Source organism: Herpailurus yagouaroundi, unplaced genomic scaffold (assembly GCF_014898765.1).
Source record: "Herpailurus yagouaroundi ecotype Mexico unplaced genomic scaffold, PumYag 202, whole genome shotgun sequence".
In the NCBI taxonomy this organism is placed as follows: domain Eukaryota; kingdom Metazoa; phylum Chordata; class Mammalia; order Carnivora; family Felidae; genus Herpailurus; species Herpailurus yagouaroundi.
The window spans coordinates 15776387-15800015 of NW_024412433.1; the positions used below are offsets into that span (position 1 = coordinate 15776387).

At 46.8% G+C, this 23629-nt stretch overlaps 1 protein-coding gene and 1 long non-coding RNA gene across 7 annotated transcripts in view; both read right to left on the bottom strand.

Moving 5' to 3' along the window:
- Positions 1-6319, bottom strand: part of SGPP2 (sphingosine-1-phosphate phosphatase 2) — a 111133-nt gene extending 104814 nt beyond the window's left edge. Inside the window, exon 1 of one of the 3 annotated variants that reach the window (XM_040450888.1) lies at positions 6033-6319. In XM_040450888.1, coding sequence (XP_040306822.1) covers positions 6033-6251 — 219 coding nt within the window. In that variant the 5' untranslated portion in view covers positions 6252-6319. Of the gene's footprint in view, positions 1-5764; positions 5883-6032 lie in introns of those variants that run through there. The other 2 variants (XM_040450890.1, XM_040450889.1) reach the window with 2 other exon arrangements.
- A 3616-nt stretch (positions 6320-9935) lies between these two features.
- On the bottom strand, positions 9936-15114 carry LOC121014506 (uncharacterized). 4 transcript variants are annotated; one of them, XR_005783248.1, is made up of 5 exons: positions 14755-15114; positions 14547-14617; positions 13366-13511; positions 12173-12357; positions 9936-10207 (listed from the first exon to the last, which is right to left on the bottom strand). It is a non-coding gene; the product is annotated as an uncharacterized LOC121014506 (long non-coding RNA). The 4 variants fall into 4 exon arrangements; XR_005783249.1 differs by lacking the exon at positions 14755-15114 and having other exon boundaries at positions 13366-13481; positions 14547-14665; XR_005783246.1 differs by lacking the exon at positions 14755-15114 and having other exon boundaries at positions 14547-14665.
- Positions 15115-23629: the final 8515 nt, after the last annotated feature.

Consider the following 23629-nt stretch of genomic DNA (forward strand, 5'->3'; position numbering starts at 1 on the left):
GGGGTGCCTGGCTGGCTCAGTCAGTAGAGCACACAACTCTTGATCTCAGGGTTAGGAGTTCTAGCCCTTCGCTGGGTGTAGAGACTCTTAAAAATAAAATCTTTAAAAACAATTAAAAACACAAATACAACATGATCTAGTTCTATTTCTAAGTATTTATCTGAGGAAAAAAACCCCACTAACTCCAGGGGCACCCGGGTGACTCAGTCAGTTAAGCATCCGACTTTGGCTCAGGTCATGATCTCACGGTCTGTGAGTTCGAGCCCCGCGTCAGGCTCTGTGCTGACAGCTCAGAGCCAGGAGCCTGCTGCGGATTCTGTGTCTCCCTCTCTCTCTGCTCATCCCCTGCCGCACGCTGTCTTTCTCAAAAATAAATGAACATTAAAGAAATTAAAAAAAAAACAACACTAACTCCAAAAGATTTCAGCGTTATTTATAACAGCTGAGATTTGGAAATAACTTGAGTGTCCATTGATGGATGAATAAAGAAAATGTGCCACACACAAACACACACTGAAATATTTGGCCATAAAAAAGAAGGAAATCTTGCCATTTTGGAGAATATGGATGGAACTTCAGGGCATTATCTTAGTAAAATAAGTCAGAGAAAAACAAACACCATATGATCTCATTTACACATGAAATATGAAACAAAAAACTTGAATTTATAGAAAAGAGAACAGATTGGTGGTTGCCAGAGGCAGTGGGGGTGGGGTGGGTGAAATGGGCGAAGGTGGTCACAAAATACAAACTCGAAGTCACAAAATAAATAAATCATGGGGATGTAATGCATGGTGACTATAGTTAATAATGTATATCTGAAAGTTGCTAAGAGAGATCTTAAAAGTTCTCATCACAAGAAGAAACACTGCAATTACGCGTGATGATGGATATTAACTAGACCTACTGTGATCATTTCACAATATTTACAAATATTGAATCATTCCGTTGCGCACCTGTAACTAATAGAACATTATGTGTCAATGACATCTCAATTTAAATTTTTTTTTCAACATTTTTTATTTATTTTTGGGACAGAGAGAGACAGAGCGTGAATGTGGGAGGGGCAGAGAGAGAGGGAGACACAGAATCGGAAACAGGCTCCAGGCTCCGAGCCATCAGCCCAGAGCCTGACGCGGGGCTCGAACTCACGGACCGCGAGATCGTGACCTGGCGGAAGTCGGACGCTTAACCGACTGCGCCACCCAGGCGCCCCTGACATCTCAATTTAAAAAGACAATCAAACAGGGGCACTGGGGCATCTCAATTGATTGAGCATCTGACTCTTAATTTTGGCTCAGGTCATGTTCCCAGGGTCTTGGGATCAAGACCTCTCACTACCTCTCTCTCTCTCTCTCTCTCTCTCTCTCTCTCTCCTCTCCTCTCCTCTCCCATTGCCCTTCTCCCTCCTTTGCTCTCTAAAAATAAAAAAAATTAAATTAAATAAAAAAGACAGTCAAGGTATGTGGAAAGGTACTTGTACAAAGATGTTATTTTTAATGCAAAAACCAGACACAGCCTAAAAGCCCAGCAACAGGCTAAATTATACTTTGACCATGCTATGGAGTAACACAGAGCTACGAAGAATGAAATTGAACATTTACTGAATGATTATCTTTGGGCAGTGGTATAATGGGCTTGGATTTAACTTCTTGGTATTTTTCCAAGTTTCTCATCTGAACCATGTCTGTAACTAGGAAAAAATGGTCGAAGGTTCCTTTTCAAAGGGGCTTTTACCATTTCAAACTGGAACATCAAAGATCATCCAAAGGGGAAGTTCGACCCGTTGGCCAGTTGAGTTTTAACCCAGCCAAAAGGTGGCAGCAACTTCGACCACTGCCTCCAGCATCACCATCCGCGTCCTGAGCACATTAAGGGTGGTCGGCCCCAGGAGAAGAGAAGTTGGAGCCTCCCGTCTCTGTTTGCCAGTTTCTTCGGCCTCCACCTCTGACCTGGCCCCCGGACATGGGCTTTTTTTGCTTGTTTTTAAAGCTCCTCTAATTGGCGCTAATGGCCAGCCACAGGTGGAAACCCACGGTTCTGTTCCATTTTGCCCGTTTGCAGATGCGGCCCAGGGAAGTTCCCTGAGTCACAGAGGCGGAGCCAGATCTAGGTGTCCTGATTCCTAAGATGGTTCTTTGCACGTTCGCAAGCCAGTAAAATCAAGGGTGGGTTTTCGTGGATTGACGCACCTGGAGGGCCCCAAAGGTTTCAAGAAGGAAATAGGAGTACAAAGACTTCCGTAAACAACGTATCTTCGATCCCTGCCTCAACCCAACCGTAAGACGATGTCTGCGCAAATAGTTATCAAAAAGTATTTATTGAGCACGGTACAATTTGGAAAGACCACTCCGGTCTAACAGGGTGACGGGGAACGGCACTGCACCGTCCATCTGAAGGCAACTGAGTTGAGTAAGCAGCGATGATAAAAAAAAAAAAAATCAAAATACCGTTATATCCACGCTGGCTTTATCACAGGAAAAAAAAAACACCAAAAACCCAAAACACACCACAATTGTAAAGGCATTTGCCCTTCTACTCGGTCCCAGGATCCCTGCCTCTTGATCTTGGCTACTACCAAGGAGGTTCTCTTACAGTTACCCTTGCACACTGAGAGCAACGCGTTCTCTTTCCACCCAGCCTCTGCCCTGCTCCCAACCAGCCCAACACCTCACACCTGCTCAATGAGACAGATAAAATGAAACCCTGGAGTTTTTCCCTGGAAGGTGCATGGAGAGAAGTTTAGACTCGGGAGTCAAAAGGTCTCACTGTGTGGACACCTGGGAAGTCCTCCATAAAGCATTTAACCTTCTAGGAGTCAGAACCTGCCTGTGAAAGTCATGACTACCAGGAAATCTCTGAGGTCCACTCTGACTTAGTCAATGACAGCTTTGTGCAAACCCGGCCCAGCCCCGGTTTGTAAAAGATGTAGTTAATCTTTAACTAATCAGTGCTATGGTGTTACAGGAGAATTTGTAAAGGAGGCCCTTAATCATTTCCACATTTGTCCTGTTTTAAGAATTAAAAAATTCAGCAAATGTGGGAGGTGAGAAAAAGTCGATTTGTTGCATTCTAAAGTCACCCAGATGAAAACACTTCTCTACTGTTTGAAGGACCTAAATCAGCGTCCAAGAGCTGCCTGCCTTCTAGGCTTGGTGGGGAAAAACGGATTTTCAATATTTAGTCTTCAACTAAAAAAAAATCTTTCATATCTTATCTTGAATTTTTAGCTCTCTCTTCCTTTTTCATCATCTATAGTGAGTGCAGTCGTGTTTGGGATGGGAAGGGGACAACCCCTACCATTCTGTTCGCCGAAGCAAAAAGAGAGGTCTTTGCAAGAAATCTGCTTCTCTTGCTTTTAAAAGGCAGGTTTAATTTTGCAGCCTGCACTCACATTCACAAAATTCACTGATCTCCCATGTGAAGAAAATAATGAGCACACCAGGCAAGTTTCCTGCATTCTGAGAGCTTATCACGCGCTGGAGACTGGCAATAATCAGCCACACAAAGGCATGTTTGCACAATGTGATACATGCTATAATGAAGAATCACAGGAAACAAAGAGAGCCTATAAGAGGGGGAGTGAGATCGGAAGGTGAGCAAAGGTGTCTCTTGAACTGACCTTTGAAGCTGAGAGATGAGTGGGACTGTTTGGAGAAAGGACAGGCAGCTGAGGCAGACCACGGGCTGGGTCGAGGCCAAACCTCCCGGGGGTGGGGGGCGGGGGGAGAGCTGCTGGAGAGAAGTTTTCCAACCACCCCTTTAAGGTCCTATTAATTGCCCAGAAGGTCCTATTAATTGCCCAGAAGGTCCTATTAATTGCCCAGGGCAGGTGTCAATCATTTTCCTTTGGGAACTCTCCCTGGATTTGCAAAATAGTAATCTTCCCAAGTCACCTGAAACAGACTCATCTTTAAAAACGTTCATTAACTTCTCAAATGCTCAAATGTATCAAATGCTCTTGTGGGGTATTTTTCCCCTCAACACAATGACCTCTTACCATGAACTTTTAGCTTCCTCTTAGTATTTCATGATCTATCGTAAGTGAAGTCATGTGTTGGACGGGAAGGGGGACACCCCTACTATGTGGCTGAGTGCCCCGGCTTTCTAAGCCAGTAGAAGACAATTCTCTGTAAGAAATCTGCTTGTTGCACTTAAAAAAATTTTTTTTAACGTTTATTCATTCTTTGAGAGACAGAACAGAGCTTGAGCAGGGGAGGGGCAGAGAGAGAGAGGAAGACAGAATCTGAAGCAGGCTCCAGGCTCTGAGCTGTCAGCACAGAGCCCGACGCAGGGCTCGAACTCATGAACTGTGAGATCATGACCTGAGCTGAAATTGGACCCTCAACCGACAGAGCCACCCAGGCGCCCTGCTTATCCGAGTGCTTTTAAAGCACAAGAGGAACCTTGTCCAGAATTTAGTTTCCTCACCAAAGGTAATGTGTCAAACAGTTTGAAAAGCACTAGTGGGAAAATGCACACTTCTTCAGCTTCCTGAATTCGAGAAACAGGGGAAGCGTGTGGGGAGAGAGCAACAAAAAGCAGTCTGTGCACCCACCTGTGTGTGTAAATGGCATGTGTGCGTACGTGCATAGAAAAATCTGTGCCACATTTCCAGTACGTGACGGTTCTTCTCTCCTGACTGTCCCGTTTTTAAGACAAGGCAAAAGGCAAGGTGGGTGGGTCTCAAATTTATCTAAAAGTTACTAGATGTTGGGGCGCCTGGGTGGCTCAGTCAGTTAAATGTCTGACTCTTGGTTTCAGCTCAGGTGTCGTGAGTTCTAGCCCTGCATTGGGCTCTGTACTGGCAGCACAGAGCCTACCTGGGATTCTTTCTCTCTCCCTCTGCTCCCCCTCCCACTCTGTCTCTGTCTCTCTCAAAATAAATAAGCTTAAAAAAAATTAAAAGTTACTAGATGTCATGTGGGACCGAGAAGAAACAATTAAAAAGAAAAAGAAAATTATAGAGGATTTTTCTAGAATGGAATACACCCCCACCCTCTCCAATAAGTTTTGTAATTCGATGCTCACAATATCCCATCCCACATGGAAGCCAGGTTCTTCTTCAGTTACTAGATCTAGAAATCTACTCATAAATAAATGCCACCTTCCGGTCACCAAACCGGCTCCCCGCCCCCGAAAGTAGTTGCAATTGTAAATACATTGCTTCTTTCCTTGGCACCTTGTACCTCGCCCAGGGAAAGGGCAGCTTCTGTGGGTGCCCAGGGCAGGTCACCGCAGCAGAGAGCCCCCCCGCCGCCCCCGCATTTGCAGCTTCTGTGGTCCCTCCCGCCTCGGAGTCTCTGTGCACTGCGCTGGCTCCCCGAAGCCGCAGTGGGTTGTATAACCACACTCTCCGAAAGCCTGGAGGGGAGCGCGGGGAGCCCTTTTTTTTTTCTTGACAGCATCTGTCAAAAGTCCCTGGTGCCAGTTAATAAGAGACCCACTCGGCAGGGCAGGGGTGGCGTCTCGGACCCCCTGTTGGTAGGGGGTGGGGGTTGTGGACCTCTCCAGGAGCGGTATTTAAACCTGAACTTCTGTCCTTCGAGCTGGAAATGCAGGGCAGTGAAGGGCACACGGAGCCCCTTGGGTGTGGACCAGGGAAGGGGGGATGGGAGGAAACTCCTGAATCCCTGGGGTGGGGGCTAGGGGGTTCGCAGAATTTCTCTCCGGAGAAGCCTCTCGTGAAAATGTCAAGGACATCTCCCCTCCTCTTTCCAATTACGTAACTCTTACACATTTGGGAGGATATTCGCGAACATACATTTCACTTAACGAAGGCAGAAAGTCTTTAGACTGCATCTAAAGCTCCTGGTGCATCTGATGTCGGAACAGACCTGGCTGCGACCTGGCCGCGTTAGAGGTGGCATCCTGGTGACCGGAGGCCCCCCCTCCCCCCCCATACCCGGCGCCGGGAGCCGGGTCGCCGCCTGGGATGGCGCTCGCGGGTCCCCGCGTCGCGGAGTCTGCAGGCCCAGCACGTCCGCAGGCTGCCCCCTCCCCCACCGCGGAGAACACCTGGCAGCGGTTACCTGCGGGGCCGAGACTCTCCGCAGCCCGTTGGCCGGCCCCCCGCCGCCCTTGCCGTTGGCGTCAGACAGATGCCCGAGCCCCAGCGCCCGCGCCGCGTCCTCCGCGGGGTCCGCGCCGTTCTCCGGGGGGCCTTCCTCCGGCGCCGGGAAGAGCCCGCAGCGGCGCTGGAAGCGAGCGACGAGCTGGGAATCCTGCAGGCTCCGCAGCAGCTCGGCCATGGTGAGCCCGGGGCCGCGCGCCGCCGCCGCCGCCACGCCGATGCCCTCGGCTCGCACTGTCCCCGCCGCTCTCGCTCCAGCCTGGCCGGGCACTCCGGACGGAGGGCGGGCGGGGCCCGGGGCGCCGGCCAACAGGTGCGCCGCTCGGGTCCTAGCGCCGCCCCGCGCGCGGGCGCCCAGGTGGCTGCCTCCACCTTGCGCGGGGCGCGTCCCGCCCTCCTTTCCCTCCCGGCGGGCTCGGACGGGCTCGGGCAGTCCCCGGCGTCCGGCCCGGTCGCTCCTGGGCGGAGGCGCACAGGTGTCTCAACCGCACCCCTCTTCGCGCCCCCGCACCCCCAATCCCTTCGGGCCGGTGCAGACGTGCCACCTAATGGGAGCGGCCGAGCACAGTGCGGACCTGAGCGGGTCCTTCCTGCCATGCGCGGGCTGATCCCGTAGTGACCCCACTTTCACTATTGAGCCCAAGGTGAGGTCGGACTTCCTTCCAGCTCCCTCACCCAGCCGTCTACTCGTGCCTTTCTTTGCCTGCTTCGCGCAAGAATGGGCCCCCTCAGGAAGGTGCCCAAGTTCTTCCCAAACCGATGCAACGTCTCCCCGAAGCCCGACCTCCTCGACCTTGCTCAAGAACGGAGGGAGTTGAAAGCACACCCTGAATCATCCTCCGAGTCCTTGCTCCTGCTCTTGTGATTTGGCAGTCGGTTCATGAGCACCTTCAGAGGGGTGTGGAGGAAAGCCTGTTCTTTCTCGGTTTTCTGCGTTGAGAAAGATGCTGCTGCCTCTCCCTTCTCCTTTTTTCTGCTCTGCCTCTAATTTAGGCAAGAGCGCTGGAGAGACGGAAGGAGATCTTTCGTGACCTTTAGACCCTGAGGGATCAAGGTGTAGGGCTGGGAGGAGGATTTGACATCTCGCTGCAGCTGAAGCCAGGCCTGCTTGAAGGATCCCAGCAGGAGAGAAGCAAAGGAAATGTCCTGCAGGTGGCCTTGGTTTGTCTTCCTTTTGCTAGAATCTCCTAGAAGCTCAGAGATCCCCCCCCCCCCCCGCCCCCGCGGCCCGGGCCTCTGCACTTCCTCACATGGAGTGAGGTCAATTAGGCCCAGCAGCTCAGTCTGCAACAAAAGCGCAATCCTAGTCCTGCGTCCGTTTACAGCCTCAGGCCCCGTGCCCCCTGGTAGCCATGCAAAGCCTTCCTAGTATTTGGTTGCACAAATGACTATGAACAAACACCTGCCACTTTCCCATTCCTCCAGTTGTCCTTTTAGATCGGGAAGCCTTTGGGACGCAGCGTCCAAGGAGGATTTGGTCTCCCTCATGCCTTGGTTTCTGCTCTCCTTCCCCAGCCTGATGGAGAGCAAGATCAAGGTGGCAGAGAAAGCAGTGAAATTTGGGAGATACTTAACTTACAGAAGGCGCACAGGGCTGCTGTCACAAGCAGGTGGAGACGTCCGGTCCCGGAAGCAGAAGGTCCCTCTCCCCAACGTTGCTGTCATTTTACAGCCACTGGGCCCAAAGCCTATAGTTTAGTTTTAAAGGCTAAAGTTGGAGTCGTCTGTGACCTGTTGTTTTTATATGTTTAAAGGAACGGGTTTTCCCATGAAGACACTGGAGTGATGTATCTCTGCAATTTAATGCTTTAGTTTTCCTTTCCTCTCACGCAGAAAAAAGAAGCCAGGCAAGCACAACCCCTGTAGCATAAAGCCAAAGAATTGTACATTCACACAGTCTACTTTACCTCCTTGGAGGGCCATGTGCTGGCTCTGGCTTCCGGTGACTTGTGATGTCACCGTGTGCCTCAGTCTTTCCCTGTGATAGAAGAATAACCCGCGCCTCCTGTCTTACAAGGCTACTGCGAAAAAGCTTTAGAAGGCGACCGGGTGACATAGCCTTGCATGTGCCAGAAACATTCAATTTAGGCAGGAATCTTCAGGAGGATTGGGCCCCGAACGTCTCGAGTGACACTGAAAAGCTGGTGACCTCTGGCAGGGATCCGTATGCTTCCCCAGATCCTGTCTTCTAAGCACAGGCTGATGTCCTGACAATAAATTTCCCAACCAATCTAACAAAAATCACCATCTTCGAGAAGCGAAGTGGTAAACTGAAGGACTGTGCCAACATAACATCTAGTGGAGAAGTTACAGGGTAGCCTGAAGTCATGCGTATAAGTAAATAAATTGGATGCAGGAAAAATAACCTGTAGCTTTTTGGACAGTTTAGCACTAGTCATGCCTGGGGGAAGAATTTTTGCTGTTTCTCCCCGCCCCACCCCTGGCCCGGGGCAGAAGTCAAGGTATTTGTACTTTGCTTCGTTGTGTATATAATAATTGCCAAGTGACATATTGTAAAGGAACGATGATGGATGTATTCATTAGAGCGAAGGTTAAACTGCTGTAAAAAAGAGACCCCAAAATCCAGTGGCTTAAAGAGCACAGCTATTTGATTTCCCTTTCATGTAACAGTTCCCAGGTGAGAGGTCTGGGTGTGGGAAGTTCTGCTTCATGATGCTACACAGTAACTCAGGTTCTTTTCATCTTATTGCTTCACTACCCCGTGGGACCAAGCCGAAGGTCACTGTCCTCCTCTGCATGATTGCAGCTGGGTTATGGGCACGTCTGAAATCCAGTGAATGTCCTAAACAGCAGTCTATGTTGCATCAGTAAGAACATCGGTACATGGCCCGAGACAGGCTTGGAAATGTCATCTTTAGAGGGCAGCTTATGTCCCGCTTAGACTATATTTATTTATTTATTTTTTTTAATTTTTTTTTTTAATTTTTTTTTCAACGTTTATTTATTTTTGGGATAGAGAGAGACAGAGCATGAACGGGGGAGGGGCAGAGAGAGAGGGAGACACAGAATCGGAAACAGGCTCCAGGCTCTGAGCCATCAGCCCAGAGCCCGACGCGGGGCTCGAACTCACGGACCGCGAGATCGTGACCTGGCTGAAGTCGGACGCTTAACCGACTGCGCCACCCAGGCGCCCCGACTATATTTCTGTGAAAGAAGAGAGGACAGATTTTTTTGGTGGATGGAAATCGAACCAATGTTGATTTAAATGTCGTGCAATATAAATCTATGTTATAATTCAACCCATGACCTGCTCGATTTTATCTAGGCAGTCTGTCTTTGATTTGACACATTCTAAATACTCATGGGCAGATAACAATTTTTTTAAAAAAAAGAAAGCACTAAAAATAAGTAAATTCGAAGGGAAAACTGTCATATCTTTATTGAATCAAAATGAGTGGGGCGCCCAGGTGGCTCAGTTGGTTAAGTGTCCGACTATAGCTCAGGTCATGATCTCTTGGTCTGTGAGTTCGAGCCCCTCATCGGGCTCTGTGCTGACAGCTCAGAGCCTGGAGCCTGTTTCAGATTCTGTGTCTCCCTCTCTCTGCCCCTTCCCTGCTGTCTCTCTCTTTCTCTAAAACATAATAAACATTAAAAAAAATTAAAAAAAAATTAGAAGAACATGGTGTTAAAATGCCTTTTAAATGAAAAACTTTCGTAATGATTGCATTATTGCATTTTAAATTCTTTTAGAGTTCTCTCTCTACAGAGCAGGTCATTTCCAAATGGCAACTAGACCATTCAGTTTTCAACTTGGCAGTATTTCTTAGATCAAGACAGGTGGCCAGGGTTGGGATTGTATATTGGTCATCCACAGCTGCATAACAAATTGTCCCACAAATAGTGGCTTAAAACAACATTTATTATCATGAAGTTTCTGTGGGTCAGGAATCCAAGGAATATCTTAACTGGGTCCTCTGGCTCTGGGTTTCTCACAAGGTTGCAGTCACCTCAAGGCTCACCTGAAGGTAGATCAGCTTCCAAAATCACTGAAGTGGTGGCTGGTAGATTTCCATTCTTTGTGGGCTATTGGCCGGGGGCCACCCTCTCTTCCTTGCCATACGGGTCTCTCCATGGGACAGCTCACAGCCCACCCACCAGCTCCCTTCCTTCCTTCTGAGAGAATCAGAGAAGACAAAGTAGCCATCTTTTATAATCAGATATTGGAGGTCGTACACCAATATTCTATCATATTCTACTTATTAGAAGCAAGTCACTAGGTCCAGCCCACATTCAAGGAGAGAGGGGATAAGACAAAAGTGTGAATGGTAGGGTGTAGGGATTACCAGGACCTCCATTTTGGAAGCTTCCCACTATAGGTTCTTCACATCTATGTTAATTTTCTAACTCCATAACTGCCATATCAGTCTTTATCATCCCTAACAAATATGATACATAGCCTTGGCCTCAAACAGCGTCCATCTGTTGCAGAAATAAGATACACGTACACAAAAAAATGTGCAATAATAGGAAACTGGTGTAGTGAAAAACATAGGCTATCCGAAGACCGATTACTAGTGAAAAACTACATATACCACAGCTGTAATTCTCAAATATGGGATTAGAATTACCTCACAAATGTGCCAAAGTTACAGATGCCTTAAAACAATTGAAAGCAGAGGGGTGCCTGGGTGGCTCAGTCAGTTAAGCATCTGACTCTGGATTTCAGCTCAGGTCATGATCTCATAGTTTGTGAGTTCGAGCCTCACAATGGCAATGGGGAGAGGAACTCTCTCTCTCTCTCTCTCTCTCCCATTCTCTGCCCCAGCCCTGCTCGCTCTCTCTAAGTAAGTAAACAAACAAAAACAATAAAAAAAAAAAAAGACAACTGAGGAGTGCCTATGTGGCTCAGTCACTTAAGCATCTGACACCTGCTTGGGTCATGATCTCGCGGTTTGTGGGTTTGAGCCCCGTGTTGGGCTCTGTGCTGACAGCTCAGAGCCTGGAACCTGCTTTGGATTCTGTGTCTCCCTCTCTCTGCCCCTCCCCCACTTATGCTCTGTCTCTGTCTCTCTCTCAGAAATAAAGAAATGGTAAAAAAAAAAATGTTTAAAAGACAATTGAAAGCAAAAGTCATTAAGTTAGAAAACAGAAAAACAATGAAACTGATAAATCCAAAAATTGAATCTTTGGGAAAAAATCAACAAAATTGAAACACCATTAGCCTAACAAAGAAAGAATAAAAGGAAAAAACCATGAAAGCTCAAAATTAGAAATGCTAAGGAAAAATAATCATTAAAAGCAGAGGAAATTTGGAAAGTCCTTAGAAGGTACTTCACATGGCCCAATGCAAACAAATCTGAAAATGTAGGCGAAATAGACAATTTTTTGATGTTTTTATTTATCTATTTTGACAGAGAGAGACAGAACATGAGTGCGGGAGGGGCAGAGAGAGAGGGAGACACAGAATCGGAAACAGGCTCCAGGCTCCGAGCCATCAGCCCAGAGCCCAACGCGGGGCTCGAACCTGCGGACCGCGAGATCGTGACCTGAGCTGAAGTCGGACGCTTAACCGACTGAGCCACCCAGGCGCCCCCAGACAATTTTTTTAGAAAGAAACAACTCACTAAAAATTGATCCCGGTAAACAATGTCTAACAGAGCAATCATCACAGAACTAGATAAAGGGGTTCAAATTCTCCCCCATAAAAAGCACTTACCCTAGATAACTTCACAGGGAAATTCTACCCCCACCTTTCAAGAATGGATAATCTCAATACTACTTATTCCAGAAGAGAGAATTTTTCAATATTCCTTTTATAAAGCCATTATGATATCGACCTCAAAACTGAAGGAGCATTAAAAGGAAAACAACAGAATATTCTCACTTGCGAATAGGGTTCAAAACCTTAAGATATCAACAGCTAAAATCTAGCAGTCCATTTAAAATAGAATGTATTGCGGCTAAGTGCAATTTGTTCCAGTTGTAACATTAACAGGTATAATTAAATAACAACAACAACGAAAATCCATCAGTATTGTCCATCCTATTAATAGCGCTAAGGAGAAAAGTCATAGGATTTCTTATGTGGGTTGAGTTGTGTCTCCCCCAAAAGCTATGTTGAAGTCCTAACACCCGTACCTCAGAATGTGATCTTATGTGGGAAACAGAGTCACTGCAGGTGTAGTTAGTTAAGATGAGGTCCTACTGGAGTAGGTGGGTCCCGATCCATCGGACTCGTGTGCTTCTAAGAAGACTGCTGCGTGAAGACAGACACACAGGGAGACCGCCATTGCTGATGAAAGCAGAAACTTGGGGCTACACGGCTGGAAGGAAGACGGAAGATCACTGACAACCCACCAGAAACTAGTGAGAGGCAAGGAAGGCCTCCCCAAAGGGGTTTCAGAAGGGGCGTGGTCCTGCTGACACCCAGATCTCAGGCATCCAGCCTCCACAACCGTGACTTAACAAAGCCTACTCCTTCAAGCCACCCAGTTTGGGGCACTTTGTCCCGGGAGCCCTGAGAAACCAATATAGGCTCATTTCGACACATGCAGAAAAGTCATGTGACAAAATTCAGCACTCATTCTTGTCAAAACCCCTCAGTCACATAGAAATGGCTGCCGTGTCCGGGGTCAGTGAGCCCTTGGTGTTGGTTGGAGGGGAGAGTCCCTGGATTGTGTGGTGGAGTTACACGGGAGAGATAAATTGTGTCTGTACGCAGGGGGCCCTGAATGGCAGATTATAAAGTTGGTGGTGTATGTTTGAGGTAATGAGAAGCCACTGAAAAGCAAATGAAGAACCTGAGGAAAGCAGTGTTTCCAGACAATGACTTGGGAGGCTGGCTATTGGATGAATGGTACGTGGAGGCAGACAGCAGCAGCTAGGGATGTGGAGATTCATTTCAGTGCCATTTCGATAATTCCGATTTTTAAAAAGTGTTTATTTTTTGAGAGAGCACAGCAGGGGAGGGGCAGAGAGAGAGAGAGAGAGAGAGAGAGGGACAGAGGATCCGAAGCAGGCTCTGTGCTGATAGCAGTGAGCCCAACGTGGGGCTCGAACTCACGACCCGTGAGATCATGACCTGAGCCCAAGTCATGACTGAGCCACCCAGGCGCCCCAATAATACTCATTTTTAAGACTTTTTCAAGTGGAATTTTATTTAATTGCATAGACAAGCAAATGTGAATCTACTGTTTGGTGTTTTTTTTTTTTTTTTTTAATATACAAATGGTAACATTCTTTACATAATGTTCTCTGTCTTGCTTTTCTCACTTATGATATAATTGGAGATTGTTCCCTATCAGTGGAAGAGACACTACAATTTATCTTACCAGTCATCTACTGCAGAACACTTGGGGTGCTTCCAAACAATGCTATTCCTGATTTGAATGTCACGTTCAGGCAGCTCTGGTCCAGGGTTCAAGGTATCAGGCAGCTGATTCTGGTCCTAGAGTAACTGTGGAAGCCACAGGACTACCTTGGAGGTAGGTAAAGGGACCAAACCCGGTCTGGAAAACCCATCCAACCCAAGGTGAACTGGGGCGGGGGGGTGTGGGGGGTGTGGGGGGGTGGGAGGTGTTCTCAGAGCAGTAGAAAATCCTCTCAGTAAAGGAGGTTTTCCTCCATGGTCCTTGGCTTGTGGGAGTGTCACTCCAGTCTCTTCTTCCTCTGTTGTCACATGGGGCTCTCCCTGTGTGACATTATGTCCATTTACTAATATCAGGTACTGTTCTAGGCTCGGGGCCACAGAAGTTCAAAAACACCCCAGTACCCTTGGATCATGGAACTTATATTTTAGGGGGGACACAGCTAATAACTATCAAGTAAATACGTAGTTTTAGGGTAAGGAACACGGTGCCGGGAGGGGGGAGACATATTTAGGAAGGGATATTTGTGTAGAGTGAAGGAAAGGAAGGAGCGTTGCCCTACCCAGATCAGGAGAAAGAGCATTCCAGACAGAGGAAACGGTGGCTGGAAAGGCCCTGAGGCAGGCCCAAGTTCAGCCAGTTGGAGGAACCACCAGAGGCCAGCAAGGTGGGAGAGGCTTGAGGGCAGGGACTGACTGGGGAGGGGTGAGCAGAGGCTGGATCCCGTAGGGCCGTGTAGGCTGTGATAAGGAGTATCACTCCCACTTTACAGATGAGAAAATGGAGGCTCAGAAAGAGGAAACGTGTCCAAAGCCCCCAAGTGTAAGTGGCAGGAGGATTCGGTGCAGGTCTGTGTGACTCCAAAATTTCTTCTATTACTACATTACGTTCTAGTCCCAGGGTTTGTCTTTTACTCTTTGTGTCTATATTGGAAAGTATCCCCCGCATGAACTAAGCGCTCCATAAATCCTCCTTCAATGACTACTGACCTAGACTAAGAGTAAAATCTCGCCGTTTTTAGAGCTCTTAGAATTTACAACGCATTTTCAAAATTGTTGCATGTAAACTCTACGACCTTGAGAGGCAAGTGGTTTTTACCTCCATTTTACGTGATTTTCCCCCAAATTACAAAATGTATTGGATACTTTTTGCAGGATCTGCCATCGGACGTGGCTCTTCTGGGGGGAGTTCTCTTCCCCTCCACAGGCTGGCTCCCCTGCGGGAAGGAAGAGGAACAGGAGAGGAGGTTGGCGGTCATGTTGGAGCCCTAGGTCCCCTCCCCTGCTCCCCCATCCCCTCCCTCCCCCTCCCAAACCAAGCCAGAGTGAGCTGGCCTTGGGCTGGACACTTGACCTAATTTGAGCTCCCCAAATGCTTCCTCTCTGGCAATTGCCAGACCCCAGTCGGCATCTGCTGAACGAAAGAGAAGAAAATTTAGAAACCAGAGCCTGTACCGCGTGAGGAAGAAATGTAGCAGATGTGCAGGGAGCAGGCGAGGGGAGCAGACCACCCCCAAGTCGGTTCTATGGTGCCTGCTTCAGTCTTTGGGAGGCTCTTCCCGCGCTACCCTCGAACCCCTGGTCTCAAGTTCCCCATTTCTATTACTTGTGGCCCAAAGAGGCCTAACTCAGATATCCAGGAATTGGCAGAACATGGAAACTGAGGCTCTAGAACTCAGACTTGGGCAGTTTCCCACCTTTCTGTCACCCTCAGGGCACCGCCCACCCCCCCTCCCCCCGCCCAGTTCTTGCTGCCATGGAAACCACCAGTTCCCACCCCACCTCCCTAAACCCCCACCTGCCCCAGCCCCATGGAGTGTTGGAGAGCCCTGCACAGTCGGGGCTTCCCAAGAGATTCTGGAACTCAGTGAATCTATTGATAGTATTTCACCTCATGATGAATCAAATTGCTTCCTGGGCTCTGCTGAAAATCTCGTCACTTTATACGGGTAACACATTCTGAGACCCAAGCGATCTCTTGGCACACAACCCTTTTAGAATTTGCAAACTACTATATATGAATTGCATTGCTGGCAGGTTGTTTTTTAATGCATATTTATATCTTTTCATGTATACTATGTAAAGTACCTGAGGAGTAACAAACAGCCTTAGCAGACTGGCGACATATCATTTGTTGGTAAATTGATCAAAGCCCTAGGCTCCACGGACTAACCAGCTCGCGGAAATTTTGAAATGTAAAAGCATAAAATTCCTCTTGCATTGTTCAGGGTGCTACTCGTTGCTTCTAACTAATGAAAACCAGTTTTTTTTCTGTTGGGACACTTTCAATAAATCATCAAACATAAATTCTCTTAGGGAGAAAAATAAACAAACCATATCAGGCTGGGAGAAATTTCAGCTTAAAACCTTGCTTTAAAAGAAAACAGTTACATGGGGCGCCTGGGTGGCGCAGTCGGTTAAGCGCCCGACTTCAGCCAGGTCACGATCTCGCGGTCCGTGGGTTTGAGCCCCGCGTCGGGCTCTGGGCTGATGGCTCAGAGCCTGGAGCCTGTTTCTGATTCTGTGTCTCCCTCTCTCTCTGCCCCTCCCCCGTTCATGCTCTTGTCTCTCTCTGTCCCCAAAATAAATAAACGTTGAAAAAAAAAAAAAGAAAACAGTTACAGGTGATGTTCTGCAAACAGGGCAGAAAGAGGGCAGGCAATAAGAAGAAAGGCTGGGGGCTCGGGTTGCCCTCCCCGCCCCCCCCCCCCCCCCCCAGCAAACATTTGAGGAGGGGTCCAGTGTGCCTACTCTCATAAGCATGAATATTGGTAAATAGTTTGATTTCAGCCAGGATTTCTTGGTTTGAATCCAGCTGAATCAAATCACATGACACAAAATACTTTTCTTCCAATAAATTTTGATGGATTTTGAGCACTTTATGAGGAACACTGTGCAGTCTAGCATGCGATATCTACCTAGAGAACCCGAAGGAAGGGAGAGATCTCTCATGCCCACCAATTTTAAGTCAGTCCTTCCCTCTGGCTTATGCTTTGAGAAAACATCAAAACATGCAATAAAGAAAAGTGATGAAAAAAAAAAAAAAAGGGGCGCCTGGGTGGCGCAGTCAGTTAAGCGTCCGACTTCAGCCAGGTCACGATCTCGCGGTCCGTGAGTTCGAGCCCCGCGTCAGGCTCTGGGCTGATGGCTCAGAGCCTGGAGCCTGTTTCCGATTCTGTGTCTCCCTCTCTCTCTGCCCCTCCCCCATTCATGCTCTGTCTCTCTCTGTCCCAAAAATAAATAAATGTTGAAAAAAAAAAAAGAAAAGTGAACAATTTCTTCCCATTCCATCAGGCTTGTGCTGGTTGGGTCGAGCTCGTATGCTGAGTGCTCCAATTGAAAACAAACAAACAAAAATATGTCCTTGACTCTTTACAAGTGGTGTATTAGGGATGATCATTTTTATTCCTAAAGAACATTTCCAATGACTATCACTCATTGTTGAGCCACTTCCGATAACCAGTTTCCTGGGCATTTGTAGAATGGATTCCAAGCACAAATTCAGCAAACCTAACACTTTCTGAGACCGTGTTTATTACATAGCCCTGGGTAGAACTGTAGCACTTGGTTATCGCCATTTTAAGGCCTCTAAATAAACTTCCAAATCGAAGGGAAGCAGTTTTAGTTACACTTCATGCATATATTCATGAGTCATCTACAAGCTAAAAATTGGGTGGAAAACTGCACAGATATCACTTCCAACACACAGCGTCTAGTAAACAAAGCAAGCCCCAGAATAATATGGAACAGGATGTATAGCATTTTGCTATGGGTAAACTACTAAAATACACAAAATGCACGTGTGTGTGTGTGTGTGTGTGTGTGCATGTGTTTGTGTGTGCGGATGCAAAAAAAAAAAAAAAAAAAAAAAAGAGAGAGACGAAGATCCAGGATAAAAAACACCTGTTTGCTAATTTGGCTGCCTCCCAGCATAGAATAGGAAGAACCTGAACTTTGGGTTTTTATTATACGCACCTAGGATTTGTTGGGAGTTTTTTCACAGGCATGTATTTCTCTTGTAATTTGCAAAGGTTTATTTTTCTTTTAAAACCCTTCTCACTGGTCAGGCTTGGCTAGTGAGAGGAGCCAGTTCCTGAAAAAAATGCTTATGAAAAAGAGATCATTGTAATTATACCAAGAGGTGACAGTCATAGAAATGTGGCTAGAAGCCACCAGATATTACAAGCACTTCTTCAACATTAAAACAGTATTTTTTATTTATTTTTTTATTTTTTATTTATTTTTTTTAATTTTTTTTTTCAACGTTTATTTATTTTTGGGACAGAGAGAGACAGAGCATGAACGGGGGAGGGGCAGAGAGAGAGGGAGACACAGAATCGGAAACAGGCTCCAGGCTCTGAGCCATCAGCCCAGAGCCCGACGCGGGGCTCGAACTCACGGACCGTGAGATCGTGACCTGGCTGAAGTCGGACGCTCAACCGACTGCGCCACCCAGGCGCCCCAAAACAGTATTTTTTTAATGCGTATTTATTTTTGAGACAGAGAGAGACAGAGCATGAGCGGGGGAGGGGCAGAGAGCGGGAGACACAGACTCGGAAGCAGGCTCCGGGCTCCGAGCTGTTAGCACAGAGCCCGACGCGGGGCTCGAACTCACGGACTGTAATATGATCCTTTAAACGGAAGCACCTATGGTCTAACAGTGTGCAGATGACCAATCTGTAACTGGCCCGAGCACACAGGACCAGCACCCACTCTTTACGAGAGCCCTGACCACCAGGCCTGCCGATACAGGCTCTCAGAATCAGGGCTACAGCATGGCTTCGGCAGAGAGGCTCCACGAGCAAGTCCAAAAACAAAAGTTAGAGCCAACTGACACACGGGAACCAACATCAAGAGGTTTCAAAATCTGGCCCACACCGGGATCTTAAAAGCAGACTCCATTGCCAACCTTTAAACAATTGCAAACCTAAAAGAATCGGGTGATTTTGTGTACGATATACATTTCTAGCCTCACTTTAATAACTGGCAACTGATACCACAGGGCCAAGATTCATTGTGGCAACACTCACCTGAGCTAAATATCCACTGCCCTCTCTAGACGGGGCACCATTCTGGGGTTTTCTACAGTTCTCCCCACTCTGTATTATTTTCCATCCTTTCCTTCATTTCTCATTTCATTGCTGGCTTGGTCCTTGAAGGACTTGTGTTTACGGTCACTGCATTTATTTATTTATTTATTTATTTACTTATTTGTTGTTTATTTATTTATATAATTTATTGTCCAACTGGCTAACATACAGGGTATACAGTGTGCTCTTGGTTTTTGGTATAGATTCCCGTGGTTCATCGCTTACATACAACACCCAGGGCTCATCCCAACACGTGCCCTCCTCAGTGTACTGCATTTAAAACAAGGAAGGCCAGGGGCACCTGGGTGGCTCAGTCTGTTAGGTGTCCGACTCTTGGTTTCAGCTCAGGTCATGATTTCATGGTTCGTGGGTTCGAGCCCCACATCGGGCTCTGCGCTGACGGTTCCTTACCTTAAGGAATCTGGAATGCAGTAGAGAAGACAGGACAGGCATCAGTGTCATTAAATCTAGGAATAAATTTGGCCCTCAAACCTTCTTGTCTTCCTTAAGCATAACTAGCAATCAGTAGCTGATCCTGCGTTTGAAATTCCTTGAAAAGGTTAAATTTCATCCATCTGAACATTTGTGGAACTTCTATTAAGGGTATGTTTACACATTGGCAATTAAAACAAAAATTTTTTTTTTAACATTTATTCTTGAGAGACAGAGACAGAGCGTGAGTGCGAGCAGGGGAGGGGCAGAGAGAGAGAGACACACACAGATCTGAAGCAGGCTCTAGGCTCTCGGCTGCTAGCACAGAGCCCGATGCAGGGCTCGAACCCATGGACTGTGAGATCACGACCTGAGCTGCGGTCGGATGCTCAAGTGACTGAGCCACCCAGGCACTCCATGGGAGGAGGGAGAGGATCCCAAGCAGTCTCTGTGCTCTCAGCACAGGGTCTGACTCAAGGCTCGATCCCACAAACTGGGAGATCATGACCTGAGCTGAAATCAAGAGCCAGATGCTTAACCAACTCGGCCACCCAGGCGGCCCTACACAAGCGAGCTTTTAATTCATAAGAGACAGGAAGTTGTCCCCTTTTTTGAGTGGGTGCAAAGTCTTCTCCCTTGCCGGGGTTAAATGATCTTCTTTTTCTCGACTTGGTTTACCTTCGCTTTGGTGGTTGGTTCTGGGAGAGCAGCATAACAGAATCTGTGCCAGTGTCAGTGACCTGTGAATAGTAAACATCACCCATGTCTCACGGACTTCCAGGAAGACGTGCCAGTGCCACAGAGCCCACGGGCAGGAGTGCCCGCATCACCTGCTAGGGCCCTCGCAGCTAAAATCGTGAGCTCTTCCTGGCCTTCGCTGTGTGGGAGGAAGGAGGCTAATTTTTTGGTAGTTGAAGTTAATATAATTTTACCTTGTGGATCCATGTCTTTTCTCTGATTTCTTAAGATAATACTTCAAAGCTCTCCCTTTTATCACAGGGCTGGAGGCCTAAAAACATTTCCCAAACTCGCTCTTACTGGCGTAGTTCTGGTTTGGAGCCCTCACAGGGAAGATGGTAGTGAGATCGTTGTAGCAGAAGCCATTTTGCTCCTGGAGCACCGGCAGCCTAGTGTGGAAGGTTCCGCAGGATGACAGACGTGAGGTTTGGCCAGCAGCTTCTGGGTGCCTTGCTATGAATCACCCGCCTCCTGTGACTCACCACACCATCCTGTGATTCTTTATTTCCTGATCACCTAAACGCCAGTGGCAGATTCCTCATTACAGCTGGAGTCCCAGGAACACCAACGGTATCCTATAGTTCCGGTCTGAGTCTAAAGGCCTAAGAACCAGGGAAGCCCGCCGTGTAAGCTGGCCCTTTACAAACATTATCTCTAATCATTACAGCAACTGAAAAGTTTGGAGAAGTTACTCTGACTCTGACAGATGAGAACACCAAGATTTGGAAAGGTTAAGTCATTTGCTATAAAATATAACTTTAATCTATTATTAACTGGCATTATCAATTCACCAGTGGCCTAACCGTTGAAGAACAATGGTTCTTTTTACTTTAGGGCAAAGCGAGTTTCTTTTCCATTAAGAAGCTGTTGGGGGGAAGTCCCATTTAATCCCCTTTCTCAGCAGCCACCTACAAAATCGCTGGGACAGCCAACATAGTAAATAACTTTCAGCACAGGGTAAGGAAGGCAGGATTGGACTGGTCCATTCTGAAGGGATGTCAGCCTGACAACTAGAGATCCGGGAAGACAGAAGGCACAGCACAGAGCAAAGCCGAAACAGAATAGTGTGGGTGGAAGTCAGGGAGTAACGTGAGGGTAAAAGTTGGGTCAGTGGTTGAGGGAAGAGATAACAAAACGGCCCCATCATGATCTGCAAGGGGCCAGCAAGAGGCCGTGTGTGGATGAAATTACAGGAACCATTTCATTCTAGACAATGATCCAAATAGTTTTATGAAAATAAATTTAATTATGAAGTCAGACTGATAAAATTTTACTAAATGTTAACTTATAAAAATTATGTAGTTATTCAGTGTTAGCACAGTCATTACACTACATGTGTTTGTCTTAAAAACATGAAAGCAAAACCAGTTGTCATCTTACGAACTAGGATAGGTCTCCTTGTAGCGATTACAGATTTTATTTTATTGAAAAAATTTTTAAATGTTTTTATTTAAACAGTTAAAACATTTAAACATCTATTAAAAATTTTTTAAATGTTTTATTTTTGAGAAAGAGAGATTGCAAGTGGGGGAGGGCAGAGAGAGAGGGAGACACAGAATCCGAAGCAGGCTCCAGGCTCTGAGCTGTCAGCACAGAGCTGATGCGGGGCTCGAACTCACAAACTGCGAGATCATGACCCTAGCTGAAGTCGGACGCTCAACCAACTGAGCCACCCAGGTGCCCCGATTTTTTATTTTTAAAAGTTTTTTTTAAGTTTATTTATTTATTTTGAGAGGGAGGGAGAGAGAGAGAGAGAGAGCGAGCACAAGCAGGGAAGAGGCAGAGAGACAGGGAGAGAATCTCAAGCAGGCTCAGCACTGTCAGCGTAGGGCCCGATGCTGGGCTCAAACTCATGAACCGTGAGATCATGACCTGAGCGAAAACCAAGAGGGAGATGTTTAACCGACTGAACCACCCAGATGCCCCTAAATATTTAAGGAAGAATTCCATTATGTTTAGAAGCCAGTATCCCTGGATGTTTGTCACATAAATGCGGTATTTTTACTTTAACACAAGTAGTTATATGCTTGGTTCACAGGACACCATTAAAATGGATTAGGATCTTTTTTTTTTTTTTTCCCAGATGATTTGGATCTGAATATCTTTATTTCAAAATATAAACAAAAGAAGAAAAACTTCACTGCAGCAACTTTAATTAGGTTGACAAATATATTAGTAAATCATCTACTTCAGGCCCGTTATTTGGTAAAACTTGTGTTGCTTTAGGAGAGGGTGGCACCTCTAAAAATGATCAGCAGGAAGAAAACCGTGTCTGATGACCAGAGCAGGGCATGTATGGCAGCTGGTCAACGAATGGGTCCTATAACCGGCAAAGAGATCGGCTTCTGCAGATAAAGGAAAAAGCACAGTCATGTTGCTAAAAATACACGTCAGTGTTTGGCTCTTAGATATCAAATGGCTGACCCAGTACCAAATGCATGAAGCTAAGAACACCTTGCAAAGTCACTGCAGCGAGGTGCCCAGAATAGGTAAATCGATAAGACACAGACAGTAGATCGGTGGTTGCCTAGGACTGGAGGAGGAGAGAAGTCGTGGGTGATGACTGCTAATGGGGTTTCTTTGGGGGATGATGAAAACGTTCCAAAATTAGGTTCGCAGTGATGGTTGCAGGATTCTGTGAATACATTATAAGCCAATGAATTGTATGCTCTAAGTGGGTGAACTTTCTGGTATATAAATTATATCCCAAGAGAAGTGTGTTTAAAAAAAAAAAATCCTTTAAGAAAGAGATATTTCTTTGATACCTGATATTTAGCTGCTGAACCAGTGTGAGCAACAGCGTACCTACACACAGCTTATTGGGCAAAAAATAATCCTGCCTTTTAATAACCACTGTTAGTCAGGTTTTCTGTGTCTTGCAGTCAAAAGCATTCCTAATTAACACAGCTTAAGTTTTCATTCCATCAATATTTATTTAATGCGTTCTATACGGCAGGTATTGTGCTACATACTAGAGAAAAAAATCACTGCACTCTCATGACGTGCCAGGAGATTTATATACTTTAAAAAAAAAAAATTTAACGTTTACTTACTTTTGAGAGAGAGACAAGGCGCGAGCAGAGGAGGGGCAGAGAGAGGGAGACCCAGAATCTGAAGCAGGCTCAGGTTCTGAGCTGTTAGCACAGAGCCCGACGTGGGGCTCGAACTCACAAACCGCAAGATCATGACCTGAGCCAAATTTGGACGCTTACCCGACTGAGCCACCCAGGTGGCCCATAGGAGATTTATATACTTTGTATCATCAGTGCCTCATGGCAGCCCTGGCAAGAATGGCCCGTCCCTTCCAGGCACACGGTCTAGGGAATTGTTTTGCCCCAGCAGTAGGCCACCCACCTCATAACTCTCCAACAGTACTGCTTAGAAATGCAAATTCCCAGATTCCCCCTGGACTTGCTGCATCAGATCCACAAGGGATAAACCATTGGCTGATACTCTACAAAGGTGGCCCATAAAACATACCTGTACTTTTAGGAAGCATTCAGCATAAATATGAAATCACTGAAATAAACTAATTTGAACCGAACTTCTGATTGCAGAGGAAAAACATCACAGATCTTGGGGTAGAAAAGATAGGGAGTTAAAAAAAATACGAGTAAGGCCCAGTCCCTGCCCTCAAGAAGGTGTGGTATGCAGAGTTCTAAGATAGCCCCCAGGATTCCCAGCCCTTGACATACACACACTGTCTCCAAAATATCCAATCAAATGCTAACCTAGATACTGCTCTGAAGGGATCTGCAGATGTCATTCAGGTTGCAAATCAGTTGACCTTAAGATAGGGTGGGCCTGACTTAACCATATGAACCCTTTAAATCAGGGTCTAGAGAGACAGAGGAAGTCAGAGATTGGAAGCATGAGAGGGATTTGACGTGTGAGAAGTTGTCCATGGCTGGCTTAAAGATGACAGGCGCAAGAAATGCGGGTGGCCTCTGGGAGCTGAAAGCAGCTTGC